This window comes from Fringilla coelebs (assembly GCF_963513975.1).
Source record: "Fringilla coelebs genome assembly, chromosome: 12".
Classification (NCBI taxonomy): domain Eukaryota; kingdom Metazoa; phylum Chordata; class Aves; order Passeriformes; family Fringillidae; genus Fringilla; species Fringilla coelebs.
Window position 1 is genome coordinate 3,260,150 of NC_140038.1, and position 26,714 is coordinate 3,286,863.

Sequence of the window (26,714 nt, forward strand, 5' to 3'; positions counted from 1 at the left end):
TCAACACTAAGTGTTCACAAGGTATGAATTACTAAGTGTAGTTTGTTTTCAGAAGCCACTGGTTTTTCCAGAGGATTGGTTTGTGAGAGCAGGTAAGGCTGTTTGAAATACACAATCAAGTGGTAGCTAAAGCTTTATTGGTGTAGGTCAGGCTCCCTGGCAGGATGTGCAGTGTTGGCCATCTTGTGGGCTTGTGGCTCCTTCCTGTCCAGTGGCATCAGCAGCACAGCTGCTGGCTCTGATGGCAGCTGTTGCTTTTTGCTGGAGTTGGACTCCGTGGTCCTTGTGGGTCCCTTCCTAATCAGATGTTCTGTGTTCTGTGGTGCAGACCTGTAGTCTGATACTGGACCTGGAATTGTGAGAGCAAACTAGCCAGATCTGGGTTTGTGCATGCACTGCCAGTGGGACAGGTCTGGTGATAAGCATTTCATTACCAGACTAGTCTGTTTTAATCTCTTGCATAATGGGATTGTTGGGATGGATATGGTAAAGCTATTTGTATGCACATTAATCCCACAGATGACTAATTCTTGTTAAAGGAATAACTTGCATTGTTCATAACTGTTAGGGGCAAAGCTGAGACTGACATTTGATTTCTGAAAGTCTACTTGGTACCACCTTGAAAAGGTGAGCTTTTGATGAATTGCACCTACACCTACCTTTAAGTGTGTTTATTTGTGAGAAATCTTCATTCTGTGTTACAGGGAAACAAAACCACTTAACTGTGGAATACCTGAATTTCTTCCAAGTTCTAAATTTGTTAGGAAATATTCCTTGTTCCTAGACCTTACTTTTGCAAGTTCTGATGTACTTGGAAAAAGAACCATCTTTCAGAATCACAAGGAGTATTATTGGCTAGAATGTTTTAACAGTAAATATGCTGAAAGGAGCCTGTGCTGTGTTGCCTTCATTAATGATTTTAGTCCTAGAAACAAATAATCCTGCACTGTTTTGCAGGAGACTGTGGCAAGAGGTGACTTTGGCTGACTGATTTCAGTCTTTTGGACCATGCATCTCTCCTGGCATGCAGTGAATTGCAAAATAAACCTTATATTTCACTGTTTCTGAAATTCTTGTGACTTGGATTGTTTATGCTGCTTCTTCATGCAAGAGGGAATGTAAATCTAAGACACTGGAACTTTCCTTTTGTGCATCCTGGCTGGGATAAGTAATGAGGTGAGCAGTGGGCACCCTTAGCCTGCAGTTCAGGATACCATGAAAATGGCAAAGGATGGTTTGGTCACAAGATTGAGTGGCAGAAGGCTTTGTTGCTGACAACAAAAATGTCTGCAGTGCATAAGAGAATGGGGGTAGTCAAAGTGTTGGTTATTAGTTGACTTCAAGAGGCTTAAGACTGACAGGATTTATTTCTGGATCCTTTTTTCCATTTTTTTTCTTCCCCTAACAAGTGCAAAACACAGAGGATTTCTCAGCAATTTAGTGAATTAACAGGGGAAAAGTCTACTTTTGTTTTATTATTGTGTTCAAATATGAAAAGATGATAAATTCATAGCTTTAATTATACAGTGGTGTCTGAGGGATTGCTTGCAGCCAAAAGAAATTCAGCAGTTTTCAAGTGCCCTTCAGAATGTCATCTGTAGAACTTGCCAGGCTCTGCTTGGAGGGGTTCTCAGTCTTAACCAAATGGTGGTTAAAGCAGGTCTGACTTGGCTGTGTCTGTTCTGTAGTTCCTTTTATTTCAGGTAAGTAGTATGGCATGAATTAGTGGGGCTTTTGGTGAATTTTTGTGTTTGTTACTTAAGAAATTATTTGTTCCTCTTGGAATTCCCTTGGCTGCTGTTTTGATGCCTTGGACATAAGGTGGTTTGTTTCTTCTTAACTTTGGAGTATTGTTTGCTGAAATCCAGTAATTGGCAAAACATTTAGTAATGGGAATGAAAGAGATTTGGGGAGAGTGGACTTTGTGTAAGAATAGGCTAAGTAATCTCAAGCTGGTGTCCTGAGATTATAATACAATTTTATGTTCAGCAAAGGCTGAGTTTCTGATGTAACAGAATTAGTGTCCCATACCAGTATTGAGGATGTGCTGTGCCTAACAATATATGGGAAGTGTCAGTCTCCATAGTTGGGAAAGCAGTGGAGAGAGAGCTGTGGCAAAACAAGCTCTGGTAATAGTATGAGACTGTGCAGGACAGAAAACAGATCAACACAGAGCAAAGTGCTGGAAACAGTAAACTGTGAATCTTCTGTCACACTTCCAAATCTGGAGTTTGCTAACATTGCATTTCTGCCAGGAGGGTGTTCCCAGTGCAGGATAGTGGCACATGGAGGTGAGAGAAGGAAGCTTGGAGTACAAGCTTTGTAGTTTGTCATTTTAGGGGTGTTGTTTCCTTACTTGTATTCTACCCTGAGTATGGTGGTGCTCTTCTGCCCCAGTTTTCTCCATCTTACTTTAAGAACAGTCTGCCTTGTTTGAATTTTCACTTATCCAGGACATTGACAAAGACACCTTTTGATACCCGAAGGATAAAAAAGTAAATCTTACTGAAGTAGGATATTCCATTTAAAGCTACCATCTCTTCAAATATACAAGCATCTTGTTGGAATATCTCAATGATGACAAATTCTGTGGGATTTCTAGAGCAGAGGAGCAAATCTTCAGAGTCTCCAAAAGTCCTGAAATACAGGCATATTGGCATGCATTTTTTTCCAGCCCTGACATCCAGTCAGTAACTATCATGGGTAACCTCCTAAAATCTTTTGGAGCAGAGTGCTGGCTTTGGGTGCATTTACTGCAGTATGTTGTAGCTGCTATTGCACATGACTCATGCTGCTGAAATGAAATTGAGATAACCAATATTTGACTAAATCCTCACTGTTTCAATATGTGGGAAACATGACAGAATAGACTCCAGCTACCCTTTGCTGAGCTTAAGAAATTACTGCAATTCCTGTAAGATATGACAAGCCAGTATAATAAATAATAAAAAGAAATTAATCAGAATTGTAGAATTGAAGTTCTTTTTCCAGACTTATAGGGAAGAATCTCATCTTTCATCAGGAGAATAAATGTTTACTTTAGATTGGAAGGGGGGAAAAATGTCATGTCAGTTTATGATATAACCCTAATTTTTTCTGGTAATCATATTTTGTCCCACTTAAGACTATTTTGGGGCCCTCTGTTACTGGAATAGCTCCAAATGTTCTTTGTTTCTGGCAGCAGGAGAATTTTAGGGAGAGCTGAATCGCAGCCTGTGGAGTTATAGCAATGTACATCACTAACTCCTGGCTGTGTTACTCACATCCCTTTTTCTTCTGCCAGCTGCTTGTTGGATCCTTTGCTGAGCCATTTCACCCTTTCATTTGGCATAAACTAATTTGGTAAATGAACTAAATGCTCTTCTGTTTCTTCAGCGTGCTGAACCACCATGTGGTTTGTCCAGGGAACAGGTGCCAGGCTGAAAGATGATGCTCTAGGAGTAGTTGGTAGCTCAACAGGCTTAGGCTGCAGTGAAACCGTAGCCTGAGGCAGTGGACAGCTGGTGTCTGCACCTTCCAGCACCTGGCTTGTCTTCATGCAGGCAAAGGATCTTTCTGGATGCTTCTCTTGATGTCTTGTGAGAGCTACAGCCCACTGCCGGCAAATGAATCCAGAAAGTTATCTTGGGTGATTGGAGGTGGCTCTTCAAGCTTGATATGACTTTACCACGCATGGCAGTGGGAGTTCCCATACACATTCTTTTGCAATTAGCTCTGGTATTTCTTTGAGCCCTTCCTCCCAACTGTGCCTAGTTGGAGATACTGAGTCTCCTCGCTTTCCTGGGACTCTCCCAAAAGGAAGAGTTAGGGAGTTAAGTAGCTCTGTAAAATGTCCAATAAGCTGTAACCAGCTGAGAAAGGGAGAGAGGGCATGACCTTCCTCTTTGCAGCAGCAGGTTGCTGCTTTGTAAGCTATCAAAATCTAGGTTGTATCAAAATATGCAAAGCCTGAGCAGTAGAGAAATACAATTTTCAGGCCTCTTCCGTCTTAGGCCACCAGAATTTTGCTGGTTTCCCATTCTGTGTCAGTTGATAGCTGTGTATAACTCATGTGACATCATCAGGATTCTGTAAATTGTTCACTAACGCCAAACGTGTACCTGTAATGTAGAAGCACAAATATTTTTTCTTAAAGCTCTGCATATAGGAAAAAGAAAGTGAGAAAAAAGGCTTCTGAATCATATTAGTTTGATCCCTGCTTTCTAAATGTCAATTCCAAGTAACAGTGCATGATTCATACCGCTTGCTGATGGTTTTGAGCAAAATGCCATCAATTTAAAACTTCTGGGTTATTTGTGGAGAGGTAATGTGACAAGTGCTTTTTCAGTAGTTGTGGTTGACTAACCTGGTTCAGCTTTCTGTTTTTAAAGAATGTACTCAAGCAAACCAGACTTGATATTTGGTGCCATTAAAACAAGCACGGCTCTGGACAGGTGTGGGCTGGGAAAGCTTCCTTGGAAGCATTGACATGAGGAGGTGTTGGAGGTGACAGGATAATCCAGCTTGGGAACTTTAGCATTTAGTGAAGCTTGAGCAGCTAAGCCTTAGGTATAAATAAGAGTACAGAAGAATCTTAACAGGCAAGGTATAACACGTGTCTGCTGCAGCTGGCACTGGCACTGCTACAGCTGCTTTGGAATTCTGAAAGGGTTGCTAGCACACTGGAAAAAGATCAGTTTGAACATGAGTTTAAGGCATATTTTAACTCCTAAAAATACAGGCAGGTGCAGCTTTGTTTAATTTCTTGAAATGATACATTTATCAAATAACTTAATCAGAGTTTATTGATACAGGCTCTTAGCTTATAGGGTCTAAGCTGTGAAATCATAACAAAATCTACATGACAGCTGCAGTAAGAAGCTGTACAAATTTACTGTGTGCATAAGTTCCATGTGGGACAGCTACTGTAGTGATGCTTCTTACTTTAAAACCATGATGAAAGTTTGAATTCCTCTGTGTTTCTGTTTTTTAGCAGAGGGTAGTGCCTGGTGTTAAATGGGTCACAGTGATCACACTCATCCCCTCTGGCCTGTTCCTGTGGCTGTGCTGCAGCTTTTTTTATAAGGAAATAAGCTTTTCTAATTCCAGCCCAGGAAATTTTGGGAAAGTACAAAAACTTTTCAGGTATTTGTATTAAACTAACCCAAGTGGTCTTTGTCTTGACATAAGATGTGATTGTTCTTCTGTTTACATTTGGATATAAAAGCCTATAGCACTATTAACTGCATATTAAACTTGGACTGTGAGACTTTATGTGAATTGTTTTGAATGTGTAGTGATGTGAAAATTTTCAAAATATCAAAGATACTTTTCTTACTTGAGAAATCTTTTCTGTTAATATTATTTTAACCTTAAAAAACTTAAAGTTCATGGCAAGTATGAAAAGTTGTGAACTCTGTTACAGATGGCTTACTTCAATTTTCTGTATTAGAAATACACTTTACATGTTTGGATTTTTTAAAGCAAGTTATTTATATCATTTTATTGCCACTTGTAAAAACATGCATTCTGTCCCAAAGTCATTTCAGCAAAGTATTTCTCAAGGGAATTACAGAACAGACGTTTATCAGGAAGGATTTGCAAGGCATGCAGAAAATAACTGATCACAAGGAACTTTTCAGCACGTTCTTCAAGTTTTTGTTCTCACATTGCTGTTACATGGAAAAGTACTATATTCAAATAACCACATACAAAGGGTTTACATTTTTATAGTGAGGAAGAGTGGGAAGACAGATTTCAAATGCATACTAAAGGCTGGATGCATTTTTAAGAAAGATAGCCTTCAGCTTTTATCTTCATGTCTTTGTATTACAGAGTTCTGGGAATTACACTGGAAAAAGATATTTTCTTTTTTGATACAAATTCCTTATTCACAAGTCTGAGATCAGTAATGTTTGTCAGCTCAGTGTCTGTGCTTGACTTTTCCTGGAGACATTTGAGTGATGCTCTTTTAAATGCAGGGACCTGCTGCTCTCTAGCTCTGGTGCATGGTTGGGTGTTTTCAGTGACTGATCAGTAGAAGACTCTGGGCAAGGATTGTGGTAGTGCAGCAATACATTCTAACCTAGAAATGGTCCGTCCTGTAGATAAATTTTACTTAAATCAGTTGTCAATCTGTAATAGGAAATGTGTCTGTCATATTTGTAGTTTTGAGACTTGAGTGTCTCTGCTTCTGAACTGCTTTGTAGCAGCTCTGTTCTGTGGATGTGTTTGTATACCACTGTAACTAAAAATACAGAAATTTGAGCAATTGGAGGTTTTGCAGATCAGATAAAGGAGTTTCCTGGCATTTGCTGTGACTTGAGACTGCTAAATAATTTAGCATTTAAAAGGTGAATGAAATGCAAAGAAGCACAACAGCATTGACAAAACCAGACAAGACTTAGAATGGCAATTTATTGAAAGAATAGAGAAGTGTCAAATCAGTGAAACAGTTGACAAATCATTTGCTTTTTGGGTGTTGAGTGTAGAGGGGGGTTGCAAGTGTGTGAACTACTGCAGCAGTTATTCAGGTAGGGCTGCAGTAGAGATGGGTTCATGCTGCTGGTGGCAGGAGTGTTAGTTGGTGATTCATAATCCAGCTTTGGCACAGAATGTCTCTTCAATTTTTCATATAGTGCTGACTATTTCTTTTAAGATTTAAAGCCCTTTTGTCATGCAGATAACAATATATCCTCTGTCTGGCTAGAAATGAGAACTTCCTTTGCTCATAGGCGATGAAGGGCTTGATGCTAAAATATCTTCTTGGTCCCTCAGTCATCTGTCCCTATCATCTTTTGAAAGTGTGTGCAGCTCATTTTGCTGTGCCTTCCACTTGAAGGACAGAATGAGCAAGTGGACTAGTTAGTGGAGTGGCAAAATAGCAGCCCTGAGCTAAGCTCTCCATTTGAAGAAAAGAAAAAGAACCTGTTTAAAGCTGCTACTGAGTTAAACCTGCTTGAGATCACTGGAAGTTGGGTTCAGTGAAGTGAGCCTAATGTGGGACTTCTCTTGGAAATGGCAGCTCATCATTGTTTTTTACAGTTTGTTGAAATGGTTTGAACTGGGGTAAATGCTGCTTATTGTACTCAGAATTGAGAGTAAGCCTGAGCTCAGTTCAGAGGCTGAGGGTGTCTTTGATTAGGGTCAGTATTGGAAGTCCAGCTCTAGCTTCACAGAGAGAAGATCCTGGATTCCTTGCTAAGGCTGTTCTTGATGCATCTTCTGGTTAATAGATGAATAAAGTGAAAACCTTCTCTCTGTTCCTGTACTGTTTTATCCTCCTGTCCATCCAGCTTTGTCAGGACTAGGGGAGATGTTGTCTCCTGATATACCTGAGTTCCTATGGCCACTGTAAGGGCTTTTTCAACTGTTTTTGTCCTGTCTTCCATCCATCACTGTCTGTGTCCTAAGAAAAAGCAGTGCTTATCTCTTCAGCTCTTGGTAGCCTTCCTAGCAAAAAACCAAAGCAATTGAGGGCATTTGATGATTTAAATCAGTGTTGATCAGGATTTGAGTCAGACAGTGTAATGTGGTGTCTGCCATAAAGATGACTTTACCTTGGTTTTGAGTAGGTGTGGGGATCAAACGACCTCTAGAAGCCACTTCTAGCCTAAACTTGGAATCACTGAATTTGAATGATGCAAGAGATGTACTCCTTGATTTCTGGAAGTAGATTTAATTCAGTATAGCAGAAAATGTGGACCTTTCTCACAGTTTCCATTTTTTCCCCTTCAGCTGGGCAGGGGCAGCTGACAAACTGTGGTGTCTGGGCATGTGCTTGGCTGGGTGGATCTCAATCAGCAAAACTAGTTGGGATCTTCAGATTTTTTTTTTTGTATGCTTAAGGGATACTTGTGTATAAAATGTGTAACTGTTGGGTGATGTCAGCAAGTGGTATTGAAAAAGGCATTTTAAATAGGAATACAAATGAGTTCATGCTGATTAAGACATGGGTACTTGAGTAGAAGGAAATTTAATCGTGAAGAGAATGAATGTTTTGCTTCTTGTTAATTGAACTGTTAGCTGTAAATGAAATACACTTCAGTTGTCAAAAGTCACAATTTTTACAAACTGAAATTTCAAGCAGGGTTTCCTATTCAGCTTGGTTACTTGGCACAGTTTCAAACAATAAACTGCTTGCTTCCTACATGCTAAACTCCAAGACCTGGGCTAGCTGTGCTGTGGATGGGAGGTGTTAAGTAGAGTTTGGTGCAGTATCTTCTGCCAGGATTCCTTATTTACACAGTGCAGCCTGCTCTGAGGTTTCCTCAGTGCTGCTCCTGATCAGGCAGCAGTGGGACCGGTGATGTGTGTTTTGGGGATGTCCTCATTGCTGAAGGATCAGTGTGTGCTGCTTACAGCAGCCAGGTAAGGCATCACTCAAACCTAATGCTTCCTTCTGAGTGTTCTGTCATGAAAAACAAAGCTCGGTTCAGATGGGAACTGAACCTGCTGAATTCTTTTTGGTGCTCTTATCACGGAGCTTTGGAATGCTCTGGCCATATTTTGTCTGTGTTATACATAGATGACCCTTTCTGTAGGTCAGGAAACAGTTCCAGGGTAGGAATTAGCTGTTTTGGGAGACTGTTAAAGACCAGGAAAAACAAGCTTCCATTACTGTAATAAATGTTTTCTCTTGGGACATCTATAAGCTCAAATATGACTGAAGTTTCCATAAAATCTGAAGACCTTTTACTTTAAAAAATAAAATGTTTAAAAAGCAATATCACACCTTTTTGCCTTTGTTTTGGGAGATGTAGGGAGGAGCACAATATAAATGAGTGCCTTTTCAGAGGGGTCTTTTTAAATGAAAAGGGAGTGCTGGTGACTGAGAAGGCAGTTGTCTAACTCAGAAAGCTCTTGAGCTAACTTTGGGGATTAAATGTGGTATTTGATCCTCCGCTAATCTCTGTGCTTACTTCTAACAGAGTGCAAAACGCAATCAAACAATGTAACTTTTCTGTGCTTGCACTTCTGTTGTAAAATGTTTAGGCTACACAAATCAAACATTGTAAAATGTTTTGGCTCCACAAATCAAAAAAGACAGTAGTGCCTGAACTCCTGTTTTCCACCAGTTGGTTTCTTCTGTTTCTGCTCAAGGCAGTGAACTTCAGGTTATGATATTATACTGAGGTGAAATCCATGTTGTAGCACTTTTGAAAATAGAAATGTTTTTCCACTTTCCCACTGTTTAATGCTGTGTAAACCAGAGTGTTGCTGACCTTTTGCAAGGATCACAAGGACTTTAGTTCTTATTTCTCTTTGCAGTAAGAATTGCATGAGCATGATGTGTATTCAGGTCAGAGTCTCAGCACGACTTGAGATCTCAGAAACCAAGCAAAGACTAACAATTAGTTGAGATGTCCAAAATAAAGGTTAAGATTGGTAGTGCTTCAGAGTTTGTTTCTGAAGTTTGGTTGTATTCTTAGCTTTGGGAGATTTCCTTTATGACCTTTAAACCAGCTGTGCATCTCTACCCATATATGGGGGTATTGGGATAATATTTCTGCTTTAGCTCAGAGGAACCATATTTACTTAACAAATATATATAGAAATGAAACCATGCAAAAGAAATGTAAAAGCAGTATAAATCTGCTGTTTGCTAAATATAGTAAATACTCAAACCTGAATGCCAGATATCCTTCAGAACACTTGTACCTAAACATAAATTAGGCATCTTTCCAAGTGCAAGTGCTTGAAGACATAGTGTGTGAGACCTCCGTCCTCATGTCTGTTCAATCATCAACCTGTTTGGAAAGATTTACATTCTCTTCCAGGGCTAAATTTATTGAGTGCTTTATCAACTCTAGTTTTCAAAGATTGTGCATGTTTCCCACCTGCAGTTTCTTATTTCCAGCATATGAGGAGCAGCTGTGGAAGAGCAGATTAAGTCTTGGACTTGCTTTTCCCAGGTTCTTTGCTCTTTGGCTCCAAGCCCTAGACAGTGATACTCTGCTCTTAAGGGTTTTCCCTCACCTCGTTTGCCTTCTTGCCTGTGATGTGTCAGGAGCTGCACAAAGAGGCTGCAGGGGGAAGTTCACCACTGCCTCAGAGCAGTTTCTTTGGGCTGCTGGAGACGGTCTGAGGATGAGGTGCAGTATTGCAAATGTGCTGCTGTTGTTCCAAGCACTCAGCCTAGGATATTTAGGCACACTGCTGGTGTGGATGCTTTTTTGTCAATGCTGCTTCATCTCCAAAATGAACTATTTTCGTTACATATGCTACAGGTGTTCCAAAAATGTGCCCTCTGCCTGCATATTCCCATCCCTCTCATGGACCTCTGGATCTCTTATGTATTGCTGGAGAACAGACCGCCAGTCAGACCACTCCAGTGGCTTTATGCTTTTGTTGGGTTTTTTCCCCTTCTTTTCCATTCATGATGCTAACTATTGTCTTTTCCTCTTGCTTTTGGGTGAAGATGAGTATAGGGAAAGCTTTATTCTAATTTGTCTACATTCTGCTGTTGATTTAAGTTGATTCTTTTATAGAGCCATGGAAGTACTGGGGTTTTGTATGATTTTAAAATTTCTGTGAGCTTTCCCTTTGGTGCTGAGAGGGGTGTCCTGGAATGTGCCTAATTTAGAGCACAAAGTTTGTCTTTTTATATTTTCCTGAATTTTTGTTACTGGTGTAGTCTTTTCCTCTCGTATCCATTTTAACACATTTTGTCTGTGAGCTCAGACAGCTTTCAAATCTTGTTAACAGTGGTAAAAAAATCTGACTGCTGTTCCTGGAGAGGATGCTTTGGCAGGACTGGGCTGTCTTTTCTGTTTCTTTTCTTTTCAGGAATCCAGACAAGGTTTTGTAAGCAGTGCCCACTGATGTATTGATGCTTACACGAACCTCTTGTCTGTTCCTTTGTGCTCACTTTCCTTATTAGTTTTTCCATCAGAGTGTTTCCAAGGCCTTTACAATTTTTACCCTGTGGGACTGCAAGGAGAGCCTTGGCTGAAAAGGGAGTTTGGTTCACTTCATGTGATGTACCTCCAAACTTTAATTTCTGAGAGTTTTTAGGCCAGATTAGAAACAAACAGCCCAACTCAGTTCTTCACTATTCTTGCTATTAGAAAGTATTTGCTAATAGCAGTTCTGTTGTTCAGATTTATATGCCTGTTCTTTTGCACAACTAAGGCTGTCTAAAAATTGTGATTTCTCCTACATGATGGGTTTGAGGGTTCAAACTCACTTGTTTTGTGTTGGAATAAAATGCCATGCTTGTTTTATGTTGTATGCCAACAGGAAGAAAATAAGAACAAAAATGTGTGGAAGCTGACATGTCATATTTTTTTCTAAAGATGGATCTTCTCTGAAGACAGGCAGAATGAGTTGCTTGTTTTGTGTGAGAATCACTGACTCTTCCCACACTTCATTTCCTCTAACCTTTGTCCCTGTACCCATATCAGTGCATTTAAAATATCCAGTTCCATGCTGTCTTTGTGGCTTTTGAGGTCAGAGTAGATGCTTTTGTGTTGGGTCATGATGCCTGTGGTGAGTCATTCTTGTAAGTGTATACTCAATCTCTTTCTCAGTGCTTTCTCACATCCAAAGTATTCGACCCCATATTCTGTAAATGGCCATAATGGCTTGTTTTGGTGGGTATGTGCATGAAAAATTCCAATCTGTATTCCTCTGTGGCAGCAGCCAGAGCTTCCTCTTGCAGAATGTAAGTGAGCTTTGAGTATATGCTCTACTCCTGTACAACTTCTGTGATGAATAAAGCAAAAGTGCTAAAATAGCTTGAAAACAACTTTCCAATCTCATCAGGTATATGCAGTCTTCAATTATTTTATTTTCAAGTATGTGACTTTGCATTTCTCTGGCCAGTCACAATCAGGATTCCTTGACATTCAGTTATCTCTAGTTCAGAATAGTTGTTTGGCATTTTAAATCAAAGTATTCCTCAAGCATTAATTAATACTGTTTCTTATTTCACTGGTGTGATGCTGGTAAATGTTTGAACTGGGTAAACACCATGAAAAACTTCAGTCTGTTCATTTACATTTTTTAATAACTGCTTTGCTTATGGCACTTTTATGTTTGCATTGCACAAACAGTGAGTGATTGAGTCTTACAGACATAAATGATCAGAGGAATGGAGCTCCACTTTTGAAGGGAAGTGACCTGTGCTCACTGCTGGGGAGGGCTGGGTGGTTTCTGGCTGCTGGGCTGTGGGAAGTGTCTCTGCCCTGGGCACCGTTTGTGACACTCTGGAGCTGCTGCTTGTGGGGTTTATGGGGTGCCCCTTGTACCTCCTTAATGGGAAAGGAGCTGTTGGGCAACTTTGTCCCGTGAAATACGAGGTCCTCAGCTCCCAGAGGAGTTTTCAAGTGGCAGAGCAGGTGAAGAAGACTGAATTGCTTATAGTAACTGGAAATTCAAAAGACATTTTTATGGGCAGATTACAAAACCCACTCCCATCCCTGTTAGTCATCTGTTTTACTTACTTTAGGGAGAGTGATTAATGAAAAATAAAACATTCTCAAGATTTATTTTGAGACTTAATTTTTGTGATCTGAATGGTTTCTGTTTTCTCATGTGAGATCTGTAACACGAGAATTAAATTACTTTTGCAGAATTGTATTTGTTAATGGTATTAGTTTAAATGGCAATTGATGCTATCATGAACAAAGTTAATCCAGAATAAAATGAACTATCCTAATCCACAGGTATGTAATACCTGCAGTGAAGAGCTAGATAGCAAAGCATTCCCTCTGGATACCAGAGGTAACCACAGTTACTGGTTTTAGCTATCCAGGGATCTATAGCACAATTAGTTTTCATCTCTTTGTGGGCTTTTGTTTTCCCTGAAGTGATCTAAAAGCTGGATTATTGGTAATGCAAAATTTCACTCACGTATTTGAAGGGAGAGAATCAACGTGGGGCTGTTCTTGCCTTTGTCTGGAGAGTTGAGTATGTTCCTTTCCTGTGGCTTTCATTCCAGAGAGCAGCAAGGTTTTACACACACACACATATATATTTATATCTGTATGAGAGATGTCTTGTATGTGCCTCATCCTAAAGCTTTTCTATAAGTAAGAGTAGAATGCAGAATTGAATATTTGTGTTTTTATAATACATGTTTGCAGATGTTTGACAGCTGTTTCTAAGGTCAGAGTATGAATAGCTTTGTTAGTGTTTGCTGCAAAGACCAAATTAAACTAAACATAAACCTAAGCTTTACATCTTTCCCTCTTTTCCTTAAGCTGCTTGGAAATACAGTGGAGCTCTGGAATTTTTTCCTACAAGTCTCTATTTTGGTCTGTGGTGTTTCTTTGGTTTTACTGGCAAGAACTAAAAATAAAAGCAGTTGGGTATTCTCTGGTATTTATTTTCTGACAAAAACTTTTTTTTGGCAGAAAAACCTTCGTCCCATTAGGTTGAGCTTGCAATTTTCCTAGTCACAAAAACCTTTGTCTAATGAGTTGCCTGTAGGGAAGAAGTCAAATCTGATTTTTTGCAATGAAGTATTTTAGATATCGAGCTTCTGCTACAGCTTGATGGACGAAAAGGCTCTGTCAGAGGGATCTCAACTTCCTCTGACAGCTCCAAAAGCATTGTGGTTTTAATAGGAGATGGACTTACTACGGTTTTCTTTCTGATGTTCTGGTTACTTGTGGAAAGGCAGAGGAAGTGATGGTCCTGTGGGTATTTGGTTTTTCTCTCAGTGAGTCATCTGAATTTAGATTGTTTGCATTCTGAAGTGCTTGGGTTCTGATGCTGAGATAAGGAATACTGTGACTTCTGTGATGTAGCAGATGATCGGTTTTTTGTAATCTCTTAGCCTCTGAATGGTAAAATTTGGACATATTTACTCTGGCAAAGGGGGATGAGAGACTTGAGGAGAAAAATTCTCCGCTCAGCAGTAACGTTTCTAAAACTAGAGCTAGTGATGAGGTAATTGGAACTCCTGCAGTGTTTTATAATCAGCCTGTGAGTTGGATTTCTGATGCTGACTTCATATTTAAATATGCTTAACTGTAATAAAGAATCTTACCTTGTAATTGGATAGCTAAAGAGTATAGTAATTTATTTTTTTATTATTCATAAGATTTTCTGTTGTAATGTAGCCATTGAAGAGGCAACATTGTTAAGAGTGTTCTCCCTTTTCCCAATGTTCAGGGGCATCTAAGGCTCGGCCTGCCTTGGGATGAGAAGGAAGGCAGTGGCAGTGGCTCAGTGGTGACCAGGGCTGTGCAGACCCTGCAGTGCCAGTGACTCAGTGGTGACCAGGGCTGTGCAGACCCTGCAGTGACTCAGTGGTGACCAGGGCTGTGCAGAGCCTGCAGTGGCTCAGTGGTGACCAGAGCTGTGCAGACCCTGCAGTGACTCAGTGGCTCAGTGGTGACCAGGGCTGTGCAGACCCTGCAGTGACAATGACTCAGTGGTGACCAGGGCTGTGCAGAGCCTGCAGTGCCAGTGTCTCAGTGGTGACCAGAGCTGTGCAGACCCTGCAGTGTCTCAGTGGTGACCAGAGCTGTGCAGACCCTGCAGTGTCTCAGTGGTGACCAGGGCTGTGCAGACCCTGCAGTGACTCAGTGGTGACCAGGGCTGTGCAGACCCTGCAGTGTCTCAGTGGTGACCAGGGCTGTGCAGACCCTGCAGTGACTCAGTGGTGACCAGAGCTGTGCAGACCCTGCAGTGCCAGTGACTCAGTGGTGACCAGAGCTGTGCAGACCCTGCAGTGACAGTGATTCAGTGGTGACCAGGGCTGTGCAGACCCTGCAGTGACTCAGTGGTGACCAGAGCTGTGCAGACCCTGCAGTGGCAGTGACTCAGTGTTGAGCAGGGCTGTGCAGACCCTGCAGTGGCAGTGGCTCATTGGTGACCAGGGCTGTGCAGACCCTGCAGTGATTCAGTGTTGAGCAGGGCTGTGCAGACCCTGCAGTGGCAGTGACTCAGTGGTGAGCAGGGCTGTGCAGACCCTGCAGTAACTCAGTGGTGACCAGGGCTGTGCAGACCCTGCAGTGCCAGTGTCTCAGTGGTGACCAGAGCTGTGCAGACCCTGCAGTGACTCAGTGGTGGCCAGGGCTGTGCAGACCCTGCAGTGACTCAGTGGTGACCAGGGCTGTGCAGACCCTGCAGTGGCTCAGTGGTGACCAGGGCTGTGCAGACCCTGCAGTGACAGTGATTCAGTGGTGACCAGAGCTGTGCAGACCCTGCAGTGACTCAGTGGTGACCAGGGCTGCGCAGACCCTGCAGTGACAGTGATTCAGTGGTGACCAGGGCTGCGCAGACCCTGCAGTCGCTCAGTGGTGACCAGGGCTGTGCAGACCCTGCAGTGACTCAGTGGTGACCAGGGCTGTGCAGACCCTGCAGTGACTCAGTGGTGACCAGGGCTGTGCAGACCCTGCAGTGACTCAGTGGTGACCAGGGCTGTGCAGACCCTGCAGTGACTCAGTGGTGACCAGGGCTGTGCAGACCCTGCAGTGACTCAGTGGTGACCAGGGCTGTGCAGACCCTGCAGGGACAGTGACTCAGTGGTGACCAGGGCTGTGCAGACCCTGCAGTGGCTCAGTGGTGAGCAGGGCTGTGCAGACCCTGCAGAGCTGGGTCCTGCAGAGCCCCGCCCTGGCTGTGCCGGTGTGACTGCACAGGCACAGTGAGTGGTGCTGTTTGTGGAAGTGGGTCTGCTGGATAAAATTGTTGGCACATTTTCAATGGCATTTTTGCTGTTCCTGATGCTGTGACTGTGGGTAAATTTTACCCTTCATTTATAGCATGTATAAAAGGCCCTTGAACTTTGTCATGTCCTTACATGTGCTGTCCTGTAGGAGTGCTGTGAACAGTAATGCTGTGGCAAAGTGAGTCATTCTGTCTAGCTCCAGCCATGGACTTGTTCTCACCCTGATTTTAAAGCTACCTGCTTCTGAGTTTTCCTCTCTGCTGTACAAATGTGATTAGAAATTTGATCATATGGTAGCTTTCAGTCCATGTAAAATGTAATTCAGCTACTTTACTACTAGAATAATAATTACATATCATGGCCTACAAAAGGTAATATGAGAAGAAATTAAGAAAGGTTATTTAAACCATTTTCTGGTTTTGAATGGTGTTTAATTACCCACTGTTTGATCCTTGATGTGTGTAGTAGCACTTAGATCTTTATGCTGTAAAAGTTTTGCTGTCATTTCCTGACCATGTTGGTACACTCTGTACCATTTTGTATAAGTATGATCTCTGTGGCATGCAACCAAAGTGTTGAGGTGAAGAATTTAAACTGAAAGTTACAAAATACTGTTGTCCACTTTCTGTGTCATGAAGTCATGATTGATCAGGGAAGAGAGGGAAAGGAAAAGCTAAATTAAGCCACATTTTTGATAATGTAGGATTTTTTCTAGGCTCATATAGAGGTTTAACTAATGCCAGTGTATGTGTTAGTTGAACCTTTGAAATCCTGTCAAATACTGCTGTAAATGAATAAATCAGTATCTATTCATTTGTAGCTTTCTTGAGCCAACACAGCCAGTAGTGTGGCAGTACAGTGAACCCAGAGCTGCTCCAGTTTGAATTAGTTTAATTTGGAGGAGATGCTTCCCTGCATTGCACTGAAGGGCTGGTAGGGTTTGGGGTTTGACTGTAGTTTCAGTTTTCTTTTTGCATTTGGGTAGACATAGTTAAAAAATGAAATTAGGGTATGTGTGTGAGCCACTAGGAAACTAAATGTACATTGTTTCTGTTGCCTTGAATTTAGTTAAATGTGTTTCAATTAATATGGGGCTCTGCAATGGGTCTGAAATGAAGTGGATAATGATTCTGGAGCAGAGGTATGGGAGGTTATCCCTGAGAAATGGGACTGAAAGGCTTCTGTAGGTTCCCATCTGCTCTCAGTGAGTTTTAGGGGAGCTGCTTTGTTTCCTTGCTCTCTGGAATTGATTAGAAGCCATTGTAAATTCACTGATGTTACTTTTTCTTTAGGATGTGGGTCAGCATCATCTGAAAGAGTTACTGTCTAAAGCATATGGGTTAAATAAAAAAAGTGTATGTTCTCCTGGCTTCCTGTGTTTGTGTTCTGTTTATATGTTGTTAAGGTTGGTGTCCAGCTGCCTCCCTGCAGTTTGAAAGTGAGCTTGGGCCAGATGTGAGCAGACAGATCAGGACCTGGTGAGAAGGTCACACTGGGCATAATTGCTTAGGCTTCCTTTTTCAAAAATCTTAATTTAGAATTTTTGACTGATGAATATTGTGCACCATGAAGCAGAACTTAATTTCCTTCTTAGATGATAACTGCATGAAGCAATTTATGTTGTATGTTTAGAAGCTGTGCTTAAACAGCTTCCTGGGCAGTGAAGAGCATAATTTTCAAATCAGTTGAATTTTCTGATTTTTTTTGTATTACATAAGGTCCCAGCCCTTATGTAGTTTCTTTTCTCTCTGTGTAGATTCTTATCCATGTGTGAAGTATTGTTTGCACTGCCTTCTTTAAGGATTTAAATCCTATTTGTTTCACCAGAGTATCTCACTACTTTTCCTCACAGCATTATATTATTTGAGTTGTCTTTCTTTTCCTGTCAGAGATGCTGGTATTTGAAAAAACCTGTAATGTGGAGTTGTGATTCACAGAACTGCAGATGTTGCTTGGAAGGGACATCTGGAGGGAGGTCATCTTAGTCCAGCCTCCCACTCAGAGCAGGACTATTGCCAACATTGCTTTAGGTCAGTTACAGCTTTTAGCATTTAAAATCTGCCAGGATAGACTCCACCTCTCTGGGAACACATCCTGGTGTCCAGCCTGAAGCTGCAAGGCCGATAGAGCTGGGGAGAATTTGGTTCTGTCCTCTCTGCCCCTTCCACCCAGAACCTTTAGGCTCCATTGGGTTGGCCCTTGGCCCCTGTGCCAGGCTGAACGAGCCCATTTCCCCACCACCCCTTAGGCCAGCTGCTTCAGATCCCTGAGCATCCTGGGAGCCCCTTGCTGCTCAGTCTCCAGCTGTGCCACAGCTCTAAGGCTGAGCCCCCAAAACTCTACCAGTCCCTGGTCTGTAGTGGCAGAACAGGAATTCAGGTTCTTCACTCCTGGTTCATTCACTCTGCTGGAGATCAATGCCTGTACCACCCAGGAGCAGTCTGCTAAGCTTTAATTATTTTCCAGATGAGAAGTCAGGATCCTTAAAAGTGGTCTAAGGAGCTCAGCAGCTGCAAAAGCAGAAGAGAAAAGGGTGAATGTCGTCCATGTTGTACTTGTGATAGAGATCTGCAAAATGTAAGATGCAAGAAGCAGTGACCTCTGTCTGTAGAAAACATCTGCCTGTAGAACTGGGGTGGGATGTGGGAAAACTCATCAAATATTCAAAACATGGAGCAGGATTTTATTCTCAGATCACCTGGATTTCAGTGCTGGGTGGAAAGCACCAACCCAGGAGAAAGCAGTACAGGGTGATAGCTCTCCTCAGTCCCTGGAGCCCAAAGCCCAAGTGTTCTGGGTGAGAGGGCCAGCAGTAATTGAGTGGAGTGTCTGCTGCTCATCAAAGGTGACTCTGACACTCAAGGAACAGGAATTTAAGTAGTATGGCCCTTCAAAATGGCCTGAACTGGCAACTCATAATTGCAGAGTGAATTTATTAAGGCTTTTTGGTTTTGCTTGTATTTTTTCACTAAAATACAACAGTTTTGTATTTTAGAAAGGAAGGGGATAAATTAATTAATCTTTGGATTTCCTCTCTCACATTAAATTCCCATGACAGGCCACAGGGTTACAAATGGAACTGCTTCTAATTTGGGGGTAGTTTGTATTCAATGAGAAATACACAGTTCTTAAACCATTTGCTTCAGCAAAAGTTCTGTGGGATTGAAGATAAAATACTCTAAATAGCTGTGTCCTCACCTGCACACATAGATGAATTGTGAAAATCTGGACAGGAAATTATTAGTACAATCTTAATTTGAAACTTCAGGGGGAACTTGGTTTCAGTTTTCTTCAAGGGTCAGCACAAAGCTCTGGTGAAGGGTGCACTGTGAGGAATGATCAGGCAGGTGGACTGGAAGGGCAGGATCTACCTACCTGTGTGCTGAGTATGAGGGTTTGTCTTGAGGGATAAAACAGAACTGCAGGGATTTCCAGCAGCACTGTGGCACAGGGCTCAGTTAAAATGGAAACTGGAAGTGAAGTGTCATTTATGGTCTTTGTTCTCTGTCCTGAAGCCAGTCAGCTGGGACTGGACAATTGGTTCATGGGGTAAAAAATTCCTGCTGTGTTATGATGTTTGATTTGAAGGACTGCTGAAGGGAAACAATCACATAGTTAAATTAACCTTTTTGATCTTGTTCTTTTTTTTCCCCAGAGGTATGGAGAACTTGGTAGCTGGCTCCAATCTTCCTCCACTTTTTACAGATGAGGATGGATCTAAGGAAGGTGCTGAAATTAATGTAACCGGGTAAGTAACTCCTTTTTCACCTTCAGCTGGTCGATGTTATCTCTGCACTTGTCAGGGAAATTGTTTCAGTGAAGGAGGGCATTCTGTGTAATTTGTAAAAATAAGAGAAATAAACTCGACAGAATTTCATTTTGCAGCGTTCCCTTGGCCTTGATGGAAGATCACAGGACTCTGTTTAGGAGAACCAGAACCCTTCTGAACTGATGGAAGTGGTCACAAACTGTTCTTTAGTATCTCTAAGCTTTAAAGGGTAAATCCCTAGGATTTCAGTCTTAAGAAAGTGACATTATGGGGACAGAGAGGGAGGAAGTATCTGTTGGCCATAGTGGTCTCTGCTAGGTTAATTATTTCAATTAAAGATATGATCAGTGTTCATCAAAAATCTCTGAAGCTGATGTCTGAAACTGGTCACTGACACTGATGTCTCATTTTTGTCAGTCTGACTCTGCTTTTAGAAACTGCAACAATGGCCTCTTAAAATCACATTGCCAAGAGAAGTTTTCTTTTAAGAATACATGGAATTTTTGCTGTGTTTGGATAGTTGAAGCTTCTTTTCCATTTTGCAAAGCACCAAACAGTAAAATTCAGACTTTGCAGTTAGGTAAAGCCCTGTAAAAATTAATGTGAACACTTTCACTCTGAATGGGTCTGAATTTGGATTTACTTATCTGGGACTTCAAACTTCTTGGTGACAAATTAGGTCCATGTTCAAATTAGGCTTGTGTTTAAGAGGTATTAATGTTTTGGCTAAGCTTTCATTGGTGTTTGCTGCAAATGGCTGCATCACATGAAGTTTCTCCTCTGGTGTAGTTTAAAGAGCTTCTCTGCAAAGTAGGAATGGAGAGGAAAACTGAAATACTCTTCAAACCCTAACAGTGAATCCAGAGCTGTGTTGTTCCTATTCTTTTTGACACATACCAAATATAATTAACTTAAGGGAGGATGTCTGCTCTGTTCCCTTGGTCCCTCTCTAATTGTCAGTAATGTGAGCTCAATCTGCTGTCTCAAAGTCAGCCATGGATCTCTGCAGCCCTTTTGTCTTTACCAGTAATTATGTCACAATTGCTGATTGTAGTGAGTAGTGAAAATATGCTGCTCTCTCTGAAGACAGATATTCCCATGGGCATTCAAATAACAATTCTGTTAATATATATCAAATTTTTATAGCTGTATTCTGCATACATAGGAACAGTTATTTTGAATATTTAAAATTTGCCATAGACATGAGTAGCTTTAGAGTGGAAAAAATGAGCAAAGGAGACTTGAAGCATATCCTGCTGTTAAAGGAATTTTCATGAATGTAACTGGGTAAGGCCAAGTATTCTTTAGTCTCAAGAAGAGTTTAGAATCTGAGATGAGTCCAAAAATCTTACATTAATTTGCCTACTGAGCACAGGGCTGAGAATGTTCAGGGGGTTGTTGCCCCAAAATGTGTGTTCAGCACTGTCAGTCTACCTTCAGAAGTATTTCTGCAAGTTTGCTCTTTTTTTTTTTTTGCCTGCAGCCATCTTACCCTTTTTTGGAGGAAGGTAGATTGATACAGCTCTTGCAGCAAAATTAAATTATGGCCATTCTGGAGCCTGTTGGGACCTAGTCATGATTGTGTTTAAATACCCGTGTGTATGAGCAGGAGAGTGTGTGGAATGAAGTTCAAGCCAAGATCATACCAAATCACAGATATCTACATGTATTTGTGGAGAAACAGATTAAATACATCCAGAAAGGTGTGTCTTGGCTGATGATTAAACTTTTCGTTTCAAATTCCTTATGGTACTTTTGAAGAAGGATAGATTCACACTGATTGGTTTCTGATGCAAACTTTCACTTGCCTGCAAGTTGTTTGTGTGATCAAATGCTTCACTAAAAATGAAACAAAATACCACTTTAAAAATCAAACTGGGTGTGAAAGTCCATGGGAGCTGTGGTAGTTATAGTGGTTGCTTGGATGGAACAGCCAGTTCTTCAAAAATCACTTCTAAATCCCATTTTTCTTGCTAGTGTGAGAATGAATATATTTGCAACATTTTTACATGTTTTAGAAGATTAGGGAGGAAGTGCTTTAGGAATGATGATTAAATTTTTTGTTCTCCACTTCTGTGCTTTTTCAGATTAGCTAATTCCGAGAGTTCATTCAGTGGTGGAACTTCACAGCCTGTGAATAACCCAGATTTGGTGGAGGACTTGTCACAGGCTCAGCAGCAGCAAAATGAGTCTTCTAATGCTGCTGAAACCACTGAGCAGAAGCCTGAGGAGGAGGTGAGATGAAATAATAGTAACTTTTCAATGAAGCAAAGGCATGGAATTTTGTCATTATATTGTCTTACCTGCTCAGATTTTATTTTTAATGGGATCACAAATTTTTATCTGTTTGCCATGTTCATCTTCAGATTCCCTGATTTTCTCCTGTGTTGCACAGCTGCACACAGGTAGCTGGCAGTTGGACTGTGCAGAGAGCAGCACGTGGGGCTCAGCTTAGCCAGAGGGGCCCACAAGCTGGTGTGCTGCATTCAGGACTGAATCTGAAACTGCCACAACTTATCTTCTCTTGTGAGCCAGCAAAGTAAGACCACTGTGATGTTCTGGTAGTAACTGAGGTCTTTAAAACCATTGTTTTTACTGCTTTAGACTATTCCTTGTGTACCATCCAACACTGATTTTTGGTGACTAAATCGTGAAGGACCTGAACTTGCACTAGGAAGTGGTTTGGGGGTTTTCTGGTTTGGGTTTTGTTGGTTTTTTTCCCTTGATATATGTATTTGATATTCTTCCTTGTAGTTTGTTTTCAGCTGTGAGGTCCTTTTTAAAATGAGTAATAAAATTCCAGGAGGAAAACAAAAACTAACATGATGGCAGGAACATGTTGATCTGGGGAAAGATTAGAAGTACTGAAAATAGATGTATGTACACAGCACTAGAAAATAGTGTTGTCCAGAGCTTGCTGTAGAAATAATTTGAAGCCAAGAGGATGAGTGATAATGTTTTTATTTCTGTGAACTCACAAGTGTGCCCTAGACACATCTTAAAATATTCCCTCCTTTGGAGTTTGTTTGTTGCTCCATTGGAGGTGGTTACTGGGAAAGACAATCTACTTAGCAGATGAGAGTAGAAAAGCCTGTATGCTGTCTTAACAGCCACATTTTGGGCACATTGTGCACGAAGGACAAAGATCTGGAAAGTGCAAAATGACTACTTATCTATTATTAACTAGTACACAAAATCTCTCCAAAAAACCTATTGAAGTAAATGACTTGCAGGGGAGGGTATGCGAGGGTGAGAATAACTAAAACCAAGCAAACAAGTAATAAAAGAATATTTGCAGTTGCATTAGTTGAGATGATCATGTTGTGGGCGATCAGTCCCTGTGATTTTACAGTCAGAAGTTGATGCCAATGTTATTTTGTTGTCCTTGTGGACTAGGAGAAACTGTAAGCTACTTTTCACAGTGAGACTTGTTTGGCTTTGTTTAGACAAAAGTCAGGAAAGCTCTAAAGTAGGGTTTGAAACCCGCATCCATGGAGAGAATTGCAGCCATGTACTCCTGATGAAGTTGTTTATTCCTTCCAGAGGTGCTTATATTCACTCAGCCCAAATTACCTTCATTTTCATCTTGCAGCAACAAAGAACCAAACGAGGAGGCTGGGCCAAAGGGAGGAAGAGGAAGAAACCCCTGCGGGACAGCAATGCCCCCAAGTCGCCCCTCACCGGGTACGTGCGGTTCATGAACGAGCGCAGGGAGCAGCTGCGGGCGAAGCGGCCGGAGGTGCCTTTCCCTGAGATCACCAGGATGCTGGGCAATGAGTGGAGCAAGCTGCCCCCTGAGGAGAAGCGGGTACCACTGCACTTCCTTGTCCTTGCTGCTACGTGGGAATGTTGTTTAGTGAGGAGGGTGACTCAGGCTGGTGGTTGAAATTGTGTTTAGGAGGATATTTCAAAATGAGGTTCACATGATGGGCCCTGGCAGGGCCATGGTGTCTCCTCCAGGGGGGACTTGAGGAGAGCTGTATCCTCTAGGAGGGCAAGAATGCATCCAGAATGGGGGTGTTGCTGTAATGAGACATCCCACAGTTCGTGTGATCCATCTGGATGTAACTCTGCTGTACCAGCTCAGGTACATCTGAGACTTGTAAGGCCAAAGCCTTGGAATGTGATGTCTCCTAACTGGGAGTCCTGTGGCCTTCTGCACTATCTGACAAGTGAATGAAGCTCAAGGCCATGTTTGGGCTGGTTTTTAGGGCCTTCTGGAGTGAACCCTGTTAATGGGTTAATTGCTAATGGATGTCTTACTGTCCACTCCTGATTGCCAGTTAGAGATTACTTCAAAGCAGTTTTTAAAACACTACTGCTACTGAATGCTCTCATATGAATTTGATCTTCATATTTGAACTTTGAAAAGTACCTTAATGGTGTAATGAAAAATGAGATGACACAAAAAACCAAGATTTCCTTTTCTTGCTTTTTACTAAGCTAGTAGAATACCTCTTACAGAGATGGTATGAAATGGTGCCTAGGCACTGTGATTGAACCATAATGGAAAATATGTGGCAAGGCAAAGCAGTTGATTTGGTAGCAGGGGTAGTGAGAATGATGATGCTTAGAGAAAAGTCAGGATTGCTCCTGTGTAAAGTTGGAAATTTACATTCATGGAGAGGATGTCTTGCAGTGATGAAAATGTTTGCTGGGAGAGAAGGGTAAAAGACATCTGCCTCTCTGTCCCCCTGCCCTTTAACATATTCTTATCATGTCTCAGGCAGATTTTTAACCTGAAAAAGGAAATTGAGTTCAAATCTCTATTCTGTATGCTGCTTTTTAAATCCCCAGGAAATCTGTCCTTGAGTAAAGCTGTAAGTTTCTGACTCTCAGAGCAGGTCAAGGGAAGACTGCTGAGCCCTTTCAGCAACACATTCCTGGAGGTGGAAAAAAAGAATTAATATCTTACAGACAAATAACATGTCCAAAAGCAATGCCAACCCAAAAGCATCACCAAATTTGCACCTCAATCCAGAATGTTACTACTGTCACCAGCCAGGTCAAAACTGTGTTGCAAATGTTACATGTATTGTCATGATGGCTTAAAGAGAATCACTGACTAAGGTTCAGTGATTTAATTCTTACATTCATTGAATTTTAAACTCATTTGGAGAAAAAATTGGGAAGGCAACTTTTTTTCTTGAAAGGATCCCATTAGTAAGCCTAGTGACCATTCATTAAATGTTTTTCAGTTCATCAGTTCCCTTAAAGAATTTTCCGGCTAAGCTCATTCTGTCATGCAGATGTGTGAAATACCTTCAGGCTGATAAAAAAAGGTTTCTGTTAACCAAAATGCTGATGGATTATATCAATTTTAAAAAGTTTTCTATTACCAAAAATGCAGAAAGATTATATCAATTAAAACCAGGCTCTTTTATCTTTATGCTGCTCTTTGCAATAGCCATGATGTTTTGTTCACCTCTCAGATGTGCCAGCTTTTTGGTGGTGCTTTTTGCCTGTGGGACCTGAAAATAAGTCTGTATTTGGAACTCCACTGTTGTAGGTCTGAACCATAAAAGCATCATGTGATCTATCATCTGATAAAGATGTTATTGTTTGGCAGCACTTCCTCCTGGCCACAGAACAGGAAATCTGAAGTGTATGGTCTGTGACATGTTGGTAATGTTCAGTTGAGTAGCTTAGCAGCAAGTTACTCCTAGGCCTAGCCAAAAAAAAAAAAAAGAGAATAGTTATTATAAAAAAGAGAGAGAAATGGGACACCAGAGTACAGTAAGTTTATCCAGAGATCTTATGTCTTTGCACCTCATTGTTTCTTCACTCCTCTCCTGTTTGCATAGGGGAAATGGATCAGCACTTCATTTGACAAGTTGTTTTCCTTCCCTTCCTCCTGAAGGGGAGGGAACTCCTTGAAACCCTGGGACTTTTTTGTTTCAGCGCTACCTGGATGAAGCAGACAGAGACAAGGAGCGCTACATGCGGGAGCTGGAGCAGTATCAGAAAACTGAAGCCTACAAAGTCTTCAGCAGGAAAGCACAGGACAGACAAAAAGGCAAATCACACAGACAAGGTATTGAATGGGACAAAAGTTATGTGCCTAGCTAGAGCAATAGAAGATTCCCTGCCAGTCCTGCAGCCTGACACTCCTTGAAAGCCTTGGAGTTAAAGGCTGGTTAAAAAGTGTTCTTTCTGTGGCATTTACCTCAGCTGTGTGTAAAGGGAATTAGACTTACCTGAATTTAACTGTGTCTAGATTGTGTTGGAGGATATGCTTTAAGAGCATCAAAGTTAGACACAGCTTCTCTGTGGCTTTGTGGGAGAGCTGCACAAGTCTGTCTAGAATTGTTGTGTAATTAGGGTTGTGTAACTGCCTTAATTCTTTGCTTCTTGTTTTCTTAAATTTTATTTATTTTGAGAGACTTCTTGCTTGTTTTCTTTTTCAGATGGAGCAAGACAGCCAGCTCATGATCATGAGGTAAACCTCTTAATTCTACATTTACATCAGTGGGTAGACTTTCAGATGAAAAAAATACTTTTAGTGAAGTCAAAACCCAGTTTATCAGAACTTGAGTGTGAATTCTTCCTCCCTAATGCAGGGTTTGAAAAGTTAGAAATGACTGAGTATTCTTACACTCACTGGTATAACAAAACTAAATTTGATGAGTCTTGGGCAGGTACATATGATGGAATGGAGCATAGTATACACTTAAAACATTAGTCTGTTTTGTAATGCAGTGTTAAGAACTTAAAAGTAGGGTGAGACCTCCATAAGCCTGCCAAGTCAGCACCTTTAGGTGGCTGTTTTCAGGTACTAATTTTTTGCAGTAACACAAATGCTTGTGGCTTCCTTGAGAGGAAAATGGGTAAAGCAACGGAATAATTGGAAAATCTCTGGCTTAACTCCCCTCCTGCCCTCCCTTGCCCTCTGCATATAATGTCAGAGTGATAGTGTCTGGAGCTCATCAACTGCAGCACAGGCATCTTACCACAAATCTCATGTGTCCTGGCTGACTGTGCTTTCTCTCTCCTTGAAACACTGCAGCTTTCTCCAGTTGTATTACCTAGGGCCACAGTGCTTCTGTAATGGTTACCAATAAATTGCAAACAAAGAGCAATGAAAAAAATCTTGATTATACACTGCCTCTTCACTTGTAAGCAGTAGGGCTTTCTGAAAGATCTGTTTTTCTTTGTGAGGCTTTTTGCCTTGGGAAAGCAATCCAGTTTGCTTCTAATGTGTTCATTACAATAGTGACAAGTCTGGGCACTGCTGAGAGGCAGCTACTGGTCTTGAAGGAAAGTACATTTCACTTTCAGGAAAATGTTTTGGTAGCATGGTTTTTATATGCCTTTTATTAACTCCTAAAGGAAGTGCTTGCA

The 26,714-nt window shown here is 41.4% G+C and overlaps 1 protein-coding gene across 2 annotated transcripts in view; it reads left to right on the top strand.

The window, feature by feature from the left end:
* HMG20A (high mobility group 20A) overlaps positions 1-26,714 on the top strand; it is a 39,316-nt gene that overhangs the window by 2,507 nt on the left and 10,095 nt on the right. For both annotated transcript variants that reach the window (XM_084213601.1, XM_084213600.1), the window contains exons 2-6: positions 19,260-19,352; positions 21,461-21,608; positions 22,966-23,181; positions 25,275-25,407; positions 25,781-25,812. In XM_084213601.1, the coding sequence (XP_084069727.1) occupies positions 19,264-19,352; positions 21,461-21,608; positions 22,966-23,181; positions 25,275-25,407; positions 25,781-25,812 (618 nt within the window). In that variant the 5' untranslated portion in view covers positions 19,260-19,263. The remainder of the gene's footprint in view (positions 1-19,259; positions 19,353-21,460; positions 21,609-22,965; positions 23,182-25,274; positions 25,408-25,780; positions 25,813-26,714) is intronic.